At 33.9% G+C, this 21014-nt stretch overlaps 3 protein-coding genes across 3 annotated transcripts; all 3 read left to right on the top strand.

Annotated features, from left to right (window-relative positions):
* Positions 1-1505: 1505 nt before the first annotated feature.
* On the top strand, positions 1506-3305 carry LOC113227845 (salivary glue protein Sgs-3-like). Its single transcript, XM_026460902.1, has 4 exons — positions 1506-1613; positions 1723-1809; positions 2129-2793; positions 2885-3305. Exons 3-4 carry the CDS (start codon positions 2215-2217, stop codon positions 2915-2917), a joined length of 612 nt encoding a protein of 203 aa, XP_026316687.1. The 5' UTR covers positions 1506-1613; positions 1723-1809; positions 2129-2214; the 3' UTR covers positions 2918-3305.
* On the top strand, positions 2919-14699 carry LOC113226047. The gene is made up of 5 exons (XM_026458554.1): positions 2919-3065; positions 3397-3577; positions 11434-11569; positions 11668-11710; positions 12800-14699. The coding sequence occupies exons 1-5, from the start codon at positions 2919-2921 to the stop codon at positions 14657-14659; spliced, it is 2367 nt and encodes a 788-aa protein (XP_026314339.1). The 3' UTR covers positions 14660-14699.
* Positions 14700-17387: 2688 nt separating this feature from the next.
* LOC113240356 (vegetative cell wall protein gp1-like) lies at positions 17388-19710 on the top strand. Its single transcript, XM_026477640.1, has 2 exons — positions 17388-17502; positions 17861-19710. The coding sequence occupies exons 1-2, from the start codon at positions 17485-17487 to the stop codon at positions 18566-18568; spliced, it is 726 nt and encodes a 241-aa protein (XP_026333425.1). The 5' UTR covers positions 17388-17484; the 3' UTR covers positions 18569-19710.
* Positions 19711-21014: the final 1304 nt, after the last annotated feature.

The following is a 21014-nucleotide window of genomic DNA, read 5'->3' as shown; positions in this document are numbered from 1 at the left end:
GAAATCACTATTGTCTACAGTCATTAATAATATTATTAAAATATTTAGCGAATTACAACCAAACGATATCTAAAAATTTCTTACAATTTATTAAGTTATTTGTGAGTGTTTAACGGTTTCAATGAATAATTTGTAACGTACATTTGAATTTCGCTACGGGTGACTGTACAAGTGAGAAAGAAAACTAATTATTTATGTCAGAGTCGGTGTATTATTAACATTCCCGCACTGTAGGTCACTTGGGCTCCTATTTTTATACGTTCCCACGAAAACAATTGTCAACTCTTGTATACGTAAGACTAAAGTACGTGACAGATATAAATTGATGTAGCTACCAATGGACATAAATACATATTAATCAATGCCAACTATAATGAAACAAAATTACGCATTGTAATAATAAATACAGAATACGAACCGTCTATTTGTAGATTGAGCTTAAAGTAACGTATTAGTATAAAATATAATTATGTAAAAAATATTTTTTTTGTACATTTACGTTTTTGATAGACCATATAAACGTAAATGTAAAAAGCTTTTAGCCTATTCTCTCTCTAGTAGTCTGATATCCAAATAAAAAATGTCAAATTCAACGAGATTTTTGTTACTTTGTTATTACCGTTACTGAAAAATAATAAAGTATTTCGGAGACTAAAATAAACACATACCATTAACAATGTTAATTGCTGCTTTTAATTTTCGGACCATCGTTCGTATCGAATGCAGCCAACGCGACTGCATGCAGTTGATCACGACTGCACGCATAAATTGCAGACATGCAGTGCGTCTGTGGGCAGCCTTACTAGGGTGATATTCCTTTCTGACTGGCAATTTGGCCACCTTTATAATGCTACTTAAGGTATAAACCTTTAAACTTGTTATTATAGTATAAACTATAATAATTTTTAATTAAAAATTCTTTAAGGCCTTTATAAGGCTAAGGAATGTAATTTTTCTTCTAAGGAATGAAAATGTTCCCTGGCTGCGTATGTGTTTCCTAGCACATACAACCCGAATGTCTTTAACGTGCTATTGAATAAGCATGATACTGGGCGAGCTCCGTTCAATGTAGATCCATCGCTGCTACATGGCTAGATAACACTCAAGAGTGAGTACATTTAAAAAATAACTTTAATATTCTGAATTAATAATAACTATTTTAATCCGTGGTTGTATATATAGTTTGTTCTCGACATTTGTAAAAAACTTTATTTAAGCCTTTTTGAGTTATTAATTATCAAATTACAATTTTAATCATTATATAAAATAATTAAAAAACAAATACCCAACTGTATAGTAGTGACCGTATTAATAATAAGTTCCATCCACGAAACATGTGAAAACTAAAAATAAACTTTGATACCTATGAGTTTGTTTTACTCCAAACTATGTATATATCATTGTTTATTTTTACTATCCCATTGTGGATTTTCAATTCACTTATATAAATATATTGAGATCATAACAGCATATGTTGCGAAAACCGTTGTAAACATTTTTATATGAACTCCACAAAACATAAATTCTACTGTTAAAAATATAACAAATTGTTGGCATATATGACATATTCAACGTGCAGAGAATTGTAAACCATTTTATCAAAAAACTTACAGGTGACTTGAAATAAATGGCCATTAATTTTTACAAAAAACAAAACAATGGGAGATTGCAAACGTTTACTTATACTAACACCTTATAGTCGTTTCCTCGTTGTAATTTTAGGGCTCTTGCAAAATACATTAGCTGAAGATTATCTAGCAGGCGCCATAGACGGAGACGAATATCTAAAGAAAATTATCTATGGCGACAGTAAGTACTCTATTATAAAACAAATATCTAAATATCGAGTTCTTAGGTTTTCACGATTGTTGTTGGAAATGAAACTATTTTTCCGGATTTAAATCACGTATATTTGTTTTTTCAAACAAACCAAACGTTTCGGGCCTTTTACAGGTCCCATGGTCACGGTTGAATCAACCGCGATTAAATGTGATAATGAATACGCGATTTAAATCCGGAAAAATAGCTTCATTTCCTGAAATTCTAAATATTCACTCTGGATTTTCAAATGAACTACGCATTCCTAAAACAGAATACTTAGGTGTAAATATTAATATTCACATTTTAGAGAAACCAGATAAACCCGGAGTAATATTATTCACTGCACCTTATAAACTATGCAAAGGCCCTGGATGTGATGATCCAGATTTTGCCATGGCATTTCCACTCTTTGTCGGAAAGAAAGGCAAAGATGTTTATAAAAAATTGTATGCAAGGGATCACTCAGTTATACATGGCGGTAAGCCTAACGCACCATTTAAGCACTCGACGACTAAAGCCAGCACTACGACCACCACTACTGAGGCGTCAATATCTGCACCACAATGTATGAACGTAAATGTGGACCTCGACTTAGTTACTAAAACTAATGAAGTAAAAGAGACTATCACGTGTCCGACATTCCCACCAACTGAAGAAAAAACTACACCTACAGCGACTGAAGAGCCTACAACTGTAGAACCTACAACAAAAGAACCAACTACGGAAGAACCTACAACGGAAGAACCTACAACGATAGAACATACAACCGTAGAACCTACAACTGTAGAACCTACAACTGAAGAACTTACAACGGTGGAACCTATAACTGAAGAACCTACAACTCAAGAACCTACGACTGAAGAACCTGCAACTGTAATACTTTCCACTGCAGAACCTACTACTACGGTACCTACAACTGCAGAACTTACAAGTGACCAACCTACAACTGAAGCAATGACAACTACGATTGAGGTAACTACAACTGAGAAAACTACAACTGAGGATATAACCGAACAAGCTGTTGTACACGTGGAAGAAATAACAACTACTGCTTGTCCGACAGCTCCTACGTGCGAGGAAGAAGAAACTACGATGACATGCCCGACGGTGACTGGTTGTATCAAAAGGAAAAGGTTAAAGCATACACTGCCTCTAAAGTCAAGAACGTCTTCGTACATATATTCTCGACAACATACCACCACGACCAAGAACAAACCAGTGGTGAATTCTCCAGAAGAAATGTGGTATGAGGACGAAGCTACAGGACCACAACCAAACACGCTACGCCATTTCCTGCGAAACAACTATGCAATGAGAGCAACAACTCCGATTCATACTTTTAAGGATTATTATTATTACTATTACCTTTTGAAATAACCAAGACTTACAGCCATTTAAATTCAAAGTGCCTTATTTTATCAAAGCATTGGCGATGCATTATTTTTTAGTTTATTACCAATTATGTAAAATGAAATAAATGACCCGGATTCGCTACGTCTTAATTTTATTGGGATTTATCGACTTAGCTTCACAAAGAGTCGACATTTACACAATACTGATTCAATAATTTTGCAGGTACTATTTTATTTCAATCTATTTGTATGCATGGCGACTTCAATGTTGGTGAGTGACAAGCAAATGCGATGGAGCAAATGGCCTTATTGGACGGATTCTTTTGAATATTACCTCCGAAGAAAAACCTCACCAAATTTTATGGAAGCGCTAACCTTTGAATGCAAATGTCCTCCATATAAAGGTCAGTTATAATTGAATAATTCGTACGCAAATACAAGATGAGTTCTTATAACTAAGGGATATACTGTACATACCAACAATTTACGATTTGGACGTGTATTTTGGAAGCTAAAATACAAATATTTCATATTATCATTATTAGTATATTGTAGACTACATACTTTAGTAATGTATGTACAGCAAAATAAAGTACAGCATTTTGGTAGGTCAAAGACAGCATTGGTCAAAATTATCGAGCACCCATGATTTTCATTTTCTTTTTTGGGTAACATAAATTTGAAAGAAATTGAATCATTTTATACTTACATCATACTTACATGTTAATATTACTTAGAACAGAATGCTAATTACGGCAGAAATGCTTTTGTGTAATTTGACACTTTTTATAGTCCTCAGAGCGCTCCATTCTTGGCGCAAACGGTGTTTTAGTTTTTCGTACATGTTTACTGTGTGTCGCTTTACTTTATGCTTTAAATAAAATTAATCTCGTAATATATATTATGTTCTACAGATGATGTTCAAGTCTGGAGACTGAGTAGACCACTAAAAGCTCAATGTTAGTATGTCGAAATAATGCCACTATACGGTTAGATTTATGACAAGACGCGTCATCTAAAAACGGGTGAAAAGTGAAATGTGTTTTACTGTATTTTAAGAAATTCAAACATATCGCCTATACCTGAATCAGTCATACAGCCCCAGACCGTTAACACTACTCTCACGTACTTTACCGTAGTCTGGACTAAATTTTTCGTTTTCCCGGTGGTGCACAAAAGTCACACCAGATGTATAAAAAATATGAGAAAAGAAAAAATAGACACCACACTATAAGTACTGATGGATGTGCTACTTTCAGGTTAGTTTTCTCTATTTAATTTCGGTGGCAATTTTTTAAGTAACGATGCGAGTAAATTATCGTGAAATATAAAATAATATTCCAGGTTACTACACTCTAAAATCAAATAATGTTTCATTTTCTTAGTACAATATTTAAATAACAACAATTGCGTCCGAAATTAAATACAGAGAACCAACCTGAAAATTTACTCAGATGCAGACCTTGGAAAACTAAAATATTTTGTCAATTAATTTTATTTTCAAATCACACTGTTTAATATCATTAGAGCACTTCTCTTGAAGGGCTAAATTCTTTGACTTCAGTGGTCGAATTTTTTTCTTAATTTCAGTAAAAACATTGAGTGGGAAGGAAAAAGGACTCAAACTTACATAAGATCCCGTTAATTGGGCAATAGATTCTTAGTACTTATGACATATTTGATCCACCGAATTCAGCTACCACTGAAATCAAGATTTCTCGCCAAAAGACGTAATTTTTGTAAAAAATATTAAGAAAAAGGCAATAAAAACATTCAATAATCTATTTAAACATTTACTAATATGACTAAATATTAAACCAGGCTTTAAAAACTAAAGTTTATTTATAAATCGACCAGAATAACGCCAACAAATTTCATCTTATGACTATTAATTAAAATCAGTTCACAGTTTGGCTGTTCAGCCTTTTTTCAATCACACAAAAAGCATTTCCGTACCACTTTAAAAAAAAAATTAGATCTTAATCTTTAACAAAAGCAATAAATTTTTGGAAACTTGCGCGACTGACATGTTTCATAACTTTTTATACATGACGAGGTAATTCATACAGCTTTAAAATCTTTCCTTCCGCTTTTTCTTCGCATACCTCTGTCTATCTTTTTCTTAATTTTTCTTAATTCATATATAATCGGATCGCTTTTTATCTCTGCTTTACTAGCACGTTCCGTCATCTTCTAGATTTCCAATTTTTTGTTTCTGTTTTGATATTCCTTATTCATTTTCAGTGGAAAGCAAGTAATAATATAAAATTGTGAAAATCAACAGTATTAACTAAACGTTTATATGAAAAAACGAATAAAATTCTTGCTTTTAAAAAAAATATGGCTTCGATGGCAGATTTTTCCGGCTTTGATGGAAGCATTTCTGAATTCGGTGGCATAAAATCCACCGAATTCAAGACCACGGGATTCAAAAAAATTTACGTATTTTTGATATTACTCGTAAACGACAATAGTTGTAAAACAAATAAATTGTTATTATATTTTAGTAGTTAAAACATATAGTATAAAAAAATTACATGCAACCATAAAATTTAGTTTTTGAAATATCGTATACACCGAATGCAAAAATCAACGTGAACCAAATCCACCAAGTTACGTATTTACACGCAAAAGCTCCTAAAATCGGCTCGTGAAATGTTTCCAGCCGCAGGGGCGTGGTGGACGAATAATACGAACATATTCCGAAGCTTCTAAAATGCTTCACTTCTGATGTGTAGCGTGATTAGTAACTACCACCGAATTCCCTCGTAAGCCTGGGTGTTGTGATAAAACTATTGTCTAGTTTATTGTGAAATTCAGATTAGAAGTACTGTCATCTAATATATTACACGTGAACTCAAGTCTAATATTGATATATGGTTTCAATTTTGAGAAAAGTGACACTATGTGTGGGATTCTTCATTTGAGACACGCCACAGTTGTCAGGATTTAGTCCTATCGGATTTTTTTCCATTTGGTCCGAAAGGTTTTGTGCTCTCCAGTTAGCTTTCGACTTGTTGTATTGTACTCTCTTTTTTTGTAGATTTTTGTTTTGATAAATACATATGTGGAGTTTAGTGCGTGGACACCGAAAATTGCGGCTTTGGAGAAATACACATTAGAACATCAAATGAACTAACTCACCTCAAAGTTAAACTCGTAACCAAGCGATATTTAACATATTTTGTTCGGGAAAATTTTGACATTTTAAGGCCCGTTCCTACCGCGCCTTCTTGTAGTTTTTTGAGCGTCATAGTTTCTTCTTGGCTTTACAACCATTCAGGAAAGTTTCCTGAAGCTTCATTCCAGTACTTTGACAAAAATTTGTCTCTTAATTTCGACTGACTACTCAGCAATAAGGTCTGAAGAAGATTTTTCTCATTTTCTAACGATTCCCTGTGGTGATGCGTTTGAGCACTGTTCTGTGTCTATTACTATGGGATTCAACAGTGGAGAATCACAGATCGATACCAACGTGTCACAGCCTCAGAAATAACTATCTATGATTTCCCTTGATCATGCAGAAAATTATTTAGTTTCTTTTATATTGCAATAATACCATTAAATGTTAATAACCAAAACACCAAAAGGGTACTGGAAGATATATACACTACCAGCCATATTAACGAACTGAGAAATAAGTACAAAAATCGTAAAATGACAAATTTTACCCAATGTTTTGTTGTTAGTTACAGTGTAATCATTTTTTAACCTTATTAGACGTGGAAAAAATAATCCTTAAATAGATTTCTTTCTGCAATAGTTTTAACCAAGGCTGTACATTTTTTCATTTTCTTCGTAACTAGATGAATTTTTCGACTCCATTTCTTTTCTGAATCAGTTAACATGAATTCAACCCAACTATAATATGTTGACACAATTGACTCCAATTTAATCCCAAATATACGTATATACATTTTGTTTTCATTTTTTACCTATAGAATGCATATTAAACTACAAAATTAACGAAGCGGCGGCTGAAATTCTACATATGCAAGGTATAATGACGAAGGCAGATATGAAAAAGTACAAACACGACGTCATGATGCTGCAGAAATTAGAAAAGACAACCTCTTTACCGGAAAAACATAAATATTTCCGTCGTAGTCGTCGTAGTGACCAAGGGGACGATAGACCATGCTGCTGCGCACCTGCCAAACATATGGTACCTACTTTTATTACAGATAACAAATTCGATGATATATTAGAAACATTAAATAAAAATGATAATTAACTATTGTTTTCTCGATTAATATATTTTGAAAAAATTACCTCTTCCAATAACACTGTACTTTTTATTTTTTCGGTTCCTAAGAAAACCTAAGCATATGCCCAAAACTAATCTAATGGATAAAATTACAGTTGTTTAAACTATAAAAGCGTATAACGTACCTAACCAAAGTTCAAACTCTAATACTGCCGTGTTAACCAACACCAAAATTTGGAACCCAATTCATGAGGAGTCTAGCACTTTAATTCTGCATTAGATTATCTGACCACTAGCTATAGTCTATTATAGCCATCCCGCGACACCAGGATTGACGAAATTATTAACTATAAAATTGAAGGAACATAAATGTTTATGTTATTTGTAATTTTACGTAACAGTGAAATTAACTTGTAATTGAAACTGAAAAACATTAAAACTACGTACATACAGAAAAAAATTGTACTTTTGTAGTCATTCTACCGAAGCCATTTCCACATTTCACATATTTAGTTCTAGTCTTATTTTATACATACATTTTACTATACATTTTGTATGTATTAGTGTATCATCATTTATTTAATATTATGCATTCGTGTATACATTTGATATAATAAATTTATTATTTAATTGTTGAGTATGTAATTTAATGATTTATTACATTTTGTTGCCGACTCAGGAACCAACTTTCGTTTCAATTATTCAAACGTTAGCTGAAAGAAATCCCTTTATGGGATAAACTCGCCTTTGTACAATAACGTTCTATTTCTTTGTTAATTTGTAATTTGTTTGTGTTGTACAAGTGAAGTGTTTACATACATACATACAAGCCATCGTTTAAGTTTAAATTTGATAATTCCAGCTATTCAGAGAACAGAGATTGATAACTACTCATATTAAATTGAGGCAAAATATAAAAATCAGAGTATATTTAAGGCGCTCTCATATTTTGATAGTACTTCACAGAAAAGGTACATTTTTTCCGTTAAGTAATTTGAATTCGCTCTTTGTTATTTATTGCTAGAGAGTGATACATGAAAGAAACAAAATTGTAAGATACTATTTTATATTAACTTACTACATAGGTATCTCATCTAGCATCATCCGATTCTGAAAGTGAATGACTTCTCGAACTCGAATGTTTTCAATCTCTCCCTTCAAATAAAAAACAAACATTACACACATGATTGTATAAAAATTAATTACTTGTAAATTTTTGTTGGATTGAAATCACTTCTATGAAACTTCTACTTATTTGAAACTTTAATTGAACAATAATTCTGTTTTTAATTCATAGACGTAACTTCAAGATTAGTATCATGAATAGTCTAATCGAATTTCGGGGAAAAGTATTGAAATTGTAATAACCGTAACACAGTCTTGAGGAAAAACTCTAAAAATGGATGTTTTTATTTGTTGAGACTTATTCTACTTCGAATTCGACTAGAGTACCTATACTAGCAATAACCCACTTGTAGAAAACACTGGTGTCGTTACTATTTGACAGATTTAAAGTAAAGCGCGACAGGGATTTGTCAAATTAAATTTATTTATCGACTACACTAAATATATTACCGACTAAAATACATTGCTTTCTATTGTGTAAAAAATATATATTTATATATGGGAAGCTATGAGTGTGTAAAAAAATACATGTATTTATACACGGGAAATTAAAAAAGTTTGAACTTATAAAAGTTACGTGTATGTACAGACTGTGTGATAGACTGAGTGGTGCAGTCTTTGCGTTGCGTAAACTGAAATTGCTCATTTCTGATTCTGCATTAAGACAGGTCTATTTTGCATATTTCCACTCGCTGATGTCGTACGGTTCACTCTTATGGGGTAACTCCACGGATGCCAATAGAGTCGTGCTAATTCAAAAACGTGCCACACGCGTATTGGTTGGGGTAAAACACAGACATTCCTGCAGAAATATCTTTGTAGCGCAACGCATAATGACGCACTACTCACTCTACTTATATGAAATTATAATGTACGTTAGAAATAATCTGTCTTCATTTGGTACTGTAAATGTTTCTGGCATCCCACTTCGCCGTACCGGTCATTTGAGAACAGTCCCTCGACGCATGGCACTTGCAGAGAAAAACCCGCGTGTCATCGGACCTACTTACCCGCTACTCTCAGACTTGAACCGCCTGACGAAACATTTAGGCGCCGGCTGAAAAACTTTTTCTTGAAAAATCCTATATACTCTGTAAAAGAATTTATGGACTTTAAATTGTAACGAATTCAGTATTTTCTATTTTTATACTTTTATTCTAATTTTTACCGCATTGACATGCTCTTGTATAATTATCAACTTATTACGATTCTTCATGGAGAATGGTATTTGATATGTAATTTAATGACAACAATATTATATAATGAATTGTTAATTTTCTAATTATTGTGTGCTTTTCTTATAATTTTCCTTTTTGTCTGACGATCTCAATATAATTTCTTATACTTTGACATGTAGTGCAATTTATACTGTAATGTTATATTTGAGAAATAAATGAATCTGAATCTGAATCTATGATAAGAATTTCGTGTTTGTTAGGGCTGCACATTGTGATTCAATTTTTATGGAGATCGATTCAAGTTTATACGATCTAGCGATCTTTTGCATCGATTAATTTCAATTACATTTTTAAGCAAATCGATTCAACATTAAGGTGAATCGAATCGTCTAAATCGTATTCATAATTTAAACAAAACTGTCTCTTTCTGAACCACAACTGAATCTTAATGCTTATCCTATTTTATATTGGTCGGCTAGAAAAGTAATTTAACAATATCCATGTACGTACAATAAATCTATTATATTTGGCGATTGTTGCTACTTGATCATCGATGTGATTTGAATATCTTTTCCCACTGGTTAACATCTCACTCTAAATGAAAGTCGCAACCGATTCAAGCCATAGAGACTATCAAAATATTTTTTTTATCCAAATTTATTTTGATGATTTGAATGTGACCGATTCAAAAGCAGATGATTCGATCTGTGGATCGAATCATTCACTGGTGCCGTAGACATCTCCACCACCTATAATCTTCTCGGACACATGTTCCGCCGCGGCACTGGATGAAATCGTTGGCTACTAGGCGATCCTGGAAGTGATTGTTAAGTTTCACGCCATATAATTCGGTCGGAATGTTATTGTTACGTCAATCAACTTGCGGTTTCAAAACGGCAATGTATGATCCATTACGATTCCAAAAATCGATTCTAAGCAAAATCGTGCAACCCTATTTTCTATCACGAGACATGTACGTCCTTATTTAATTTTAATGCGTACTTATTATTTTATTAAAAAAAACTGCAAATTATTTTATTTTAATTTTTAATATTTTTTATTTAATATTTTTTAAATTATTAATTTGTCTAATCACTATACAATGATGATAAAGTCATTCTTATTTAAGTTTATTTAAATTACTTAAGTATAACAAAAGTTAACACTATTCACTCTTCCCAATTTAATCCTTTAAAAACAACGCCTTATATACTATTGTTTGTACTTAAGTAACAAGTAAGTAGGATAACAAACGTGTGTTCTTAAAGTTGTGTAATATATATAATATTACATATTTTTTCAATCATCATAAAATAAATACATTATATAACATTTCCGTTCAACGTAATTTTGAAATTGTTTATTGGTATTAAAACAACCCGCGCAGTCGTGTGTAATGCATACAAAAATATTAATAATAATGATTACATTAATTTCGGGAAAATTATGCAAACTGACTCTTAATGAACCTGGTGCTGTGCACTTGTTTTCAGAAGAATCACATCCAGGTACCCAAGTTACAACAAAACACTTTACCTACATACAGTATGTACAGATACATGTTCTTATTTTGAAAACCGGTCTCCTCAGGGGGATTATACCATTGACTACTACTAGAGCTCATCTATTCACATGTCTTGAAAGACTTTTGAGAAAGTTTAGCGATATACGTGTTTTCAATTAGAATTAAAAGTTAGAGGTATTATTAGCAAAAAAGGTCATTTTTGTCACTGCAACTACATATTTCCAGAGCAATGCAAAGGTTTGGATTGTAAAAGAGGACCAGTACTCGTGATGCCCGTGATTATACGTCTTTTCAAGTACCCACAGCCTGAACAAAAGCAATCCAAAGATAAGAAAAAATCAGAAGAAAAACCGGAAAGAAGGTTTGTAAGGCATAAAAAAGATGGAGATGGCCTAGAAAATACGGATCCTAACAACAATAGCGCATTTGAGAAATCGAGCTATTCCTCTGAATAATAAATACGCCACAAATTGTACCCACAGCGTCCTTTGCGTGGAAACAAGTAAGTCAAGTAAGTCAGTCATTTACAACACATTTATTTAAATCATCGCCTCCTTACCACTCACCATTCAAAATTTAAAAGAAATCAAAAGGTATCCTAAGGGGGAAATTTATATCTCCGATACTATAATTACACCAGGATATCACACGGAATACTAACTCCACACCAATATAATCTAGAAAAGAAACGAAAAATGGCTAAGTGCTGTGCAAAACAAATTACATAACCATGCAGGTGTGCTTTCACAAAGGCTAGTAAATGCCGCTATAATGACAAACGCCTTCAATTAGGTGCCAATAAAGTGCGAATGAAAGAAGTTGACTGTTCCAAAAAATTTCAAAGGAACATCATTATGAAAGTAAGTGTTTCAGTTTTAATTAGTACTGACAGTTAAAAAATTAGTGAGCATATAATATCATTCTATTAATTGATGATTTTTTAAACTTTCTTGTATGGATTAAGTTAATCGATTATCTGGCATACCTACTCGTATCACATTAAATATTTCTACAACAGTATCGCCATTAGATTGCTTAACAACCCCTTAAGTGCACTTCAGAGGCATTAGTTTTAACTTTGACTGGTTTAAGGTCGCCGTGAAACATAAATTCCAGTTTCCTATAACTACACAAAGACGTTATACTAATTATAGCATTGATTACGTGAAACTCTCGGGACTCCCCATACCATGCCGGTAAATAACTAGCCAAGCAAATAAATTAGTCGCATATGCCGTTATTGAAGAGTTATCTTCAAATTACTCGTTTCATATACCGTCTAGTTAAACTAACTAATTTACAAAAATAGTTTAGTTAAACTGACTTATTTACTCTTAGCTTTTTCACTGGGTCTTCGAAAATACTGGTATGCCAAAGTGGTGTTTGTGGTAATTAATTACTTTACAGAGCAACAGTAGTAGACTAACAGATATTTAAACACCTATCAAATGTAAAAAGAATGCAACAATTAATTAATAATAAACCATCATAATTAATTATTAATTCTATTATTATTAAATTACGAAAAGCTAAATTCATATGTACATGTAGATATATATATATATATAATTATTATTTTTGTGCATTTCAGTTTCGCATTCTTCAGTGGCTAGCGATAATCTGCGCAGTTAGTTATATAAAGTTTACAGAACAATCTATAACAGGCCTCACATACAGGGACAATTTCGATTTTGAGGAGAGATATCGCGGCGATCATAAATGCGACCCATACTATTGGCATCCTCTCCACATGCCCGAACACTGTATTAAGCAGTACGAGGAAGTTGTACGCTCCAGAGTAACGCGCAGTAAACCTTTACAAGTCATGAGAGAGAAAATCAACCCGCATTCTTACAAATACCATGCGATTGACCCTAAACCTATTCTATCCTCCAGCGAGCTAAATTCAATTAATAGCATAATGTCCTACAGTAATCTTGAACCTGAGAATAACTACCATAACTTGATTTCTTCACATCACTACAATTTTCCCACCTCTCCAAATAATGACAAACACCTGAAGTCTTTAAGTCCATACCATGTTCCACCTGCTTTAAATCAATATAATGGTTGGCGTTCAAATTCTGCAAATAATTTGGATGCGCCTGTTAAAAATATTGGCATTAACGATCTTGTCCCATTACATAATGGTCGGCGTGTTGACCATGTTGTCCAAGGCAATAACCGAGTATATGATGATAGCGGTAACCCCATTCATCACGGTCAGTATGTTCATGGACGTAATCGCGATTATGAAGATCACGCTGATCCTGTAGTGAAAATGTACTCCGTAGACAAAGTTTACCGTGGAGGTAACAATCATTACGTTGATAGAGGCAGTTACCATGGAGATCGCAGTCATTATATTGATCTTGAAAGTTACGGACATCGCGGTGAATACAAAGACTACGATGATAATCATCACCAAACAGATCATGTCTCCTCTCGACGAAAAGGTTTTCAAAAAAGACATATGAAACGCGTGCATCAATCTGAACCTACGTATAGTCAAGAGTCGCTCGAGCTCATTTACAATAGTTTACGTAATGCTATGAATATGATGCATTACATGAATAATGACGATGAAACCTCAAAGCACACCACCAAATGGGGCCATATGAGCCGAAACCGAAAACGTGCACGGCACCACGAACGTGGCTTGCTCCAAGATTACAAACGAATTCTGAATGAATATAGCGATCACGGACGACTTGTGTGTTGTGGTCGCTATTACCCACGCATCCTCGATGATGACATTGGTGATAGTTACGAATATCGGTATATTCTTGAACACAATTACAACGATCTTTCCCACGAGCACGATATTGACAAGTATGTTGATGACGACCGTACCAAGGACATCAGACATAGGCGTACCCGTCAAAATTTCCCACAAGATGCTATGTTTATAGATGATTACTTCAGTCCTTTTAGCATGGAATCTGTTTTCGATATTGGGTCACAGTCCAGTGGTGAGAAATCTGTCCATATCCCCACTCCTGGTTATCAGGCATCTGTTCAATCGATGTTGCAAGCTATAGAAACAGACGTACGAAGTCAGCCAATCACACCACAAATTGGAGTATTGCCGTTTCTTGGTGTGTCTGCCGTATACCATCAACCTATTTCAAAGAATAGCGTCGATTTAATTAAGGACGTGGCGCATTTATATCAAGAGGCTGCAAAGGAACAATACAAACTAATGGAAAAATATTTTCCGCCTCTGGCGCCACAACCACCTTTCCCACTGCCCGATTTTTCACATAATGTTACCAACACAAGCCCAATTGAATACTATCCAAAGCAACTTAAGGATAACAAACTGATGAACAAAATACGCCACACAATATTGAAAAATGCCAGACACTTCGGAAAAGATGGAGAAATGAAACATAATGTAAACAAAGGAGGATCATCACAGGATAATATTTTTTTGAGACAATATAAATGATCCTAGTTTAGAAAATACATATATACGTATTTAAACACCAAACGTTTTATAGAAAAAATTAAAAATTATTATCGCGTAAAAATTGTTTTTCTTTAACTTATTATTATTATTTTTACTTATTTATTCAAATCAAGCAGCTATGATCCATTATATATATAAAGCTAGCCGGATATAAAAAATATTCGAAATTCAAACAAACAATGGCCGCCATACAAATTTCAAAGTCTTCTATCATGGAGACTATGAGAGATAGGTAAATGTTCGAAGGAATGACATAGAGGGTAACAGTGGTCAACTGTCTGAGTTAAAAAAATCAAGATAGAATTCAAAATGGCGGCCGAAGAAAACTTGCTTTGATCCGGCTGAAAATTGGTATGCGGGGGTCTTTAGGAGTCCTTAATCATAATTTGGAGTTAAAAGTTTCTTTTGGACATTTTTTAATATGGCTGTCTACCAAAAAGCTGTTTGTGGCTGTAAAATTGTTGCCGAAACAGACTTGCACTGATTTGGCTGAAAATTGGCATGCAGAGGCCTCTAAAAGAGCCGGATAAAAATTTGTGGTTGAAATTGGTTTTTCACCGTTTACAAATATGGCTCCATATAAGCGTTTCTCGCAGAAAAAAAAATTGCTCTGATCCCTTTGAAAATTGGCATGTGGGGTTCTCTAGAAGTGCTTGATAATAATAATTTGTAATCAATATTAGATTTTTGCCATTTTTTAGTATGGCGCCATACAAACGTTTTTTGAAGGCAGATCAAAATTTGCTATAATTCGACTGAAAATCGGCATGTGGGGGCTCTATAGGTGTTTGATAACAATTTATGATCCAAACTTATTTTTCGCCATTTCTCAATATGGCTGCCATATGAACTTTTTTGACGACAGATAAAAATTTAATCCGACTGAAAATCAGCATGTCGGGGTCTCTATTAATCTTTAATAATAATTTGTGGTCAAAATTTACTTTTAGCCACATTTCAATATGGCTGCCATACAAACTTTTTTGGCGGTTGATAAAATTTGTGTCTAATTCGGCTGAAAATCGGCATGTGGGGTTTTCTAAGGGTGTTTAATAATAATTTGCGGTCAGTATTTATTTTTTGCCATTTTTCAATATGCCCGCCATTAAACAGCTATGTTAATTTTTTGAAACAAAGCCATAAGTGCCGAAGTCGTAGGCCGAGGTCCAGCCGAGGGCGAAACTCGGAGCGTCTGCAAGCCACCGTATGTAAGTAGTATACGGAGGCTCTGTTACGAGTAGGTACAAAGAGACTTGCTCTGATTCGGCTGAAAATTGGCATGTAGAGGCCTATAGGGTTGTCGGATAAAAATTTGTAGTCAAAATTTATTTTTCGCTATTTTCAAATATGGCTGCCATACAAGCGTTCGTTGGCAGCAGAAAAAAATTTGCTCTTATCCCTTTGAAAATTGGCATGTGGGGATCTCGAGGAGAGCTTGATATTAATTTGTGATCAACATTAGCTTTTTTGCTATTTATCAATGTGCCCGCCATACAAGTGTTTTTGGTGGCAGATAAAAATTTGCTCTAATTCGACTGAAAATCGTCATGTAGGGTTTCTCTAAGGGTGCTTAATAATAATTTGAGATCAAAATTTACTTCTTGCCATTTTTCAATATTGTCGACATGAAAGAGCTATGTTAATTTTTTAAAACAAAGGCTGAGGTCCAGCTAAGGGAAGGCTTTATTACGAGCACAACATCTCACAATTGTTCATAATGTGAGACACACTTGCCGATGTAGTGGAAATGACATACTTATATCGTTGTTGTATCTAGACCGACTTTCTGTTAGATTCTTTTTTCTTGAAAGCTATGCCATTCAGAAGTATTTAGGGAAAAAAATGCCATACAATCATACCAAATTTCTGGTCTCAAATTAGGGAATATCCTGTACTATGAATACCAGAATAACGATAACTCTGAGGGAAATACCCAGAACAAAACCAATTTAGAAATGTTCGTTTCTTAAATTGACCCAAATCGGGAATCGAACCAGGCACCTCCTCATCAAGCGACCTTAGTAACTATGTGCCGCCGAAGATCATAAGCACACCCCATAATCTGAACCCCACCACGCGCCGCAAGCCGAGCCCGACCCCACGTACGGTACGGGGCAAGACTAATATACATATAAATATAAAAACGAAATATCTAAATTACACGAAGTGCATTTGTCGGCAACGTGTGGCGCATCATGGTAACCAACCTCGTAATCGCACGTACACACCAACCTTCGGTCAAAACTCTGTCTTCATGAAGGTCGATAGATAATAATAGTCGATAGAACGGCACTCTCACAACAATCAAAATAAAATTTACGTTACGACGGGACTCCAACCACTAGACCTCAGGATATATTTGGCTTTAAGTCTGATGTACTCCACTATCTCCTCAGACTTCATGGAGTAATGCAGACGTGACAACAGTGTCGTCGGTATAGCCGGACACAGCAGATAGTTCGGTCCTATTGGTGCTGTGTCATGCAATATCTATAGTACAATAGTATTTCGTTGTTTTTATTAATGAATCATTAGGTACTTGTTTCTAAAATATATGATGAATTAAGAACATCTAACCCATTACATAATTTATAAAGTCCTTGAGCTAGACTTAGTTTTTCAATCGCCCCTTGTTTTCGAAGACCGTAGACGTAGGAAAATAGAAAAAAAATTACCTATTGTGCATTGACTTTAAGATAACATTGTTTTATTTTGAATGTGCACCTGATTTGGGGAGTTCATGGATTTCGTTCAAATAGCACTTACGACTGACCAGAGAACAGAGTCATGACAAGTTGATAAAAATGAAAGCCTTTGTAAATGTGAGTACTTTCGGAATAATTTATTTAACTTTATTATAAAATACAATATTTGTCAAACAATTTTGGATAGAGTATTGCTTCTCCGTTGATTTGAGTTGCATCTAAATACAAAAAGTATTCAAGTGATTTTAACTTTATATGGACGCCATAAGTGATTTTATACGTACGTCATTACCCATTGAACTTTATTTTCCGTTGCGTAATTTTATACACTTCATAATTTTTGCCATTGCAGCTTTCTATTAAATAAATATATTTAACCCATACAGGTATTAGAAAGAATTATATTAACTTTATATATATTTTTTTATTAGCATTAAAAATATAGTCAACAATGTACCTACGATTTTATTTACAGGTTATCATAGCAGGTGTTTTCGTAACATATACATCATGTACCATATCAGGGCTAACATATATGGACCCGTTGAACCAGAAACCTCGGAGAGACAAGGACGACCCCTGTAATCCACTCTATTGGTACCCTAGAGATATTCCGGAATATTGTTACAAACCACGTGAACCTGAACCAGCGCCGCTACCACTGCCACTGCCGCCGCCCCTCCCCGTACCGATCCCAGTGCCTATGCCACCACAACCTGTGCCAGTGCCTGTTCCCGCACCTTACCCTCCAATTCCCGCACCAATCCCTGGACCTATACCAGCTCCAATGTCTCTATTCCCTGGAATGCCAATGTCTGCACCGTTTATGCCGTTGCCTCCTCCTGTACCCGTTTTTCCGACCCTTCCTTTACCATATGGCATACCAATAATACCAACTAATCCAATGGTACCTATTGGTGGTTTTCCCTACCCCTACATGCCTCAGCCTCCAATGTTTTCACAAGGGCCACCTGCACCGATGTTGCCTAAAGTTCCCGGACTCGTGTCGCCAGATGGTGGCATTAACATCTTGCCGTTCACGGACGTATACACAGATATGATGGAACGACACAACCAAAAGATGCTCAAGAAAAAACTAGAGAAGTTGATAAAACAGTACGAGTCTAAGAAATACAAACGAATTAGAAAAAGGCGTGGTCGAGAATGGTTCTTCGATGAATAAATGAATAAATAACTAACGATATTCTTTAGATTTGGCTGCGTTTAAAAAATTGCAATTGAAATTGCAAAAATTAAACATTCGGTTTCAATTAAAACTTCTAATGTTGGCTAAATTTTTATTTCAGTTTTCGCTAATGTTGACGAACTATATAAAACTGTATAAGTAAGATACCTAATATAATTGCTTACCAAATAAACTTCAATAACAAAATTCAATTAATTAATTTCAATACTTATAAGTATGCTTCATATTTAACTAACGGACGGATTTCCTGAGGGTTTTTAACATTATATACAAATACGTTTTTATCATAATATACAACTAACGTAGACTTAAAATTATTAAATACTATAACCGTTGAATGTTGTTCCACTTGGATACTAAGTTTTGAAATTCGTGAAAATAAATTAAACGACTGTTGACAGATTAATATAAAAAACTCTTTACATATGCTTAAGCATTAATCTAAGCAAAAAGTTGTAGAGCATAAAAGTGTGCTTAAAACTAACAAAGTAAGTACAATATTGCCGCAACGACCGATATCGACATAACGTTTTAACTAGATAGTCGGTAATCATTTTCACAATAACAAATTAATTACTAAAATAGTACACGTTTCTCAATCTCCCGTCTAGCAAAAAACTAAACTCTAGTAAAAATTTAGATTTATTAGTGTACGAAAACTTATCAGAGCCGTTTTGCAAAACATATGTGTAAAAACATATAAATGTTTGGTTGGAAATTATTATAGAAATTCGTACACTAATAAAACTGTACTTACTAAATAAGTACCGAAAATTCGTATATTATGTAAAAACACCATATAAAATCATAAATATAATATTGGAATGTTTCGTATGGACGGCATTTCTAATTACAAATAAACAAACTATGTATGTACATAATCATAATATAACTATTCAAAAAAACACCTGTGTATAAACCTATAATGGTTGTTGCCGTTTGTGCTTATAATACATGATTACGTTTACATTTCTGACATGAATAATTTCGAAAGTAAGGTGTACCTATTTTCCGAACTTCAGGCATTTAATGCCGCTTTGTATTGTGAAAAAAATCAAAAACATGATTTTTCACACCATAATTTTAACACACGTACTCTACTTATTTCGCAATTTACGAAAATATAAATGAAATAAAAAGAAAAATAAAAAGAATGTTGGTCACAGAGAGACGTAAACACTTGTGAGCGATTAATGAAACTGAATGCGGAGTTTTCCTAATTGACGCCGAACCTATGGTAGGATGAAATGAATCCCAAAATAGACGGTTTCGACCACACGGAAAAACGGTTTTTCGACGTTAATAATTACACATTCAATTTTTTTAAATTGATAATGAAAACAGGAAATACTGGTAGTGCACTACGACGTGAAAAACGATTGACTAAACTTGGTTCGATAAAAAAATCACAAAGTTCTGCAATATTTTAATTTTTTACTACGTTCAGTTACGGAAAAGTTTTATTCGATTGTTATTATAGATATTTCAATGAAATTTTTCTGTACAGTGTTCCGTAAATACGTCAGGGACTATGAATTTAATTTATTTAATTTTATTTCTAAAAGACAAATACGAGTATTTAAATACCGTGAAATGAATTTCTCCTTGTCTACCTCACATGCTTCAAAATCTACGCAGCCACGATACCATTTCGCTTTAAAAAAAGTTGGAGTAAAACTAAACGAAAAAACTAATATTAAGAAATAATTACAGAAGCTTGTGAGCTTAATAAATCGAATGCTAAATACGGAAGTAAAAGGCTAAGTTAACATTAACGCACATCTGCCGCGAGACGCGGGTTGACATTAACTCTCGGTCTTCTGAGCAGACCTTAGAGGATGGAAAAAAGAAATAAAGGAAAGGAGCTGCCCTAACTACAGAATGAACATGCATATATAAACAACAATTGAACGCTACAAATGGCGGATTTGTTTAGTGTTATATCATAGTTTATCGATAAGCCATTATCGACATGCAAATGTATGGCTTGAATGTGGAAACTGTTTTTTTTTCTGTTTGTGTGTTTTATTCATTCGATTGATTTTCGATTTTACTAATGCCACATCCCTTAATGCTACAGCGACACATCTTTATTAATAAGTACTTAATTGTGCTCACTGTCAATATTTTTGTCCATTTCATTACTATCCATGCAAATAATTCAATAAAACACTTAGAAAAACATTTGTTTTGACATTAGATATACTTCCCTTTGGCAACGTATGTATGTACGTATGTATATACCTCATGTACTGCGAAATGAACATAGTTGGCATTTAAGATGACGTTACGTATTTTCGATTCCCGTGTTTGGCACAGAGCAATGTAATGCTTTCTCTTTTGGCTTACGACGACACGCAGTAGTTAAGCAAAGACAATAACACGTTTTATGTTTTCAATGTCGAAATGCATCACACAAATA

Source organism: Hyposmocoma kahamanoa, unplaced genomic scaffold (assembly GCF_003589595.1).
Source record: "Hyposmocoma kahamanoa isolate Upper Pololo Valley unplaced genomic scaffold, ASM358959v1 100021, whole genome shotgun sequence".
Lineage (NCBI taxonomy): Eukaryota > Metazoa > Arthropoda > Insecta > Lepidoptera > Cosmopterigidae > Hyposmocoma > Hyposmocoma kahamanoa.
Note: the sequence above shows the minus strand (reverse complement) of the source record. Positions and strands in the feature narration are given on the sequence as shown.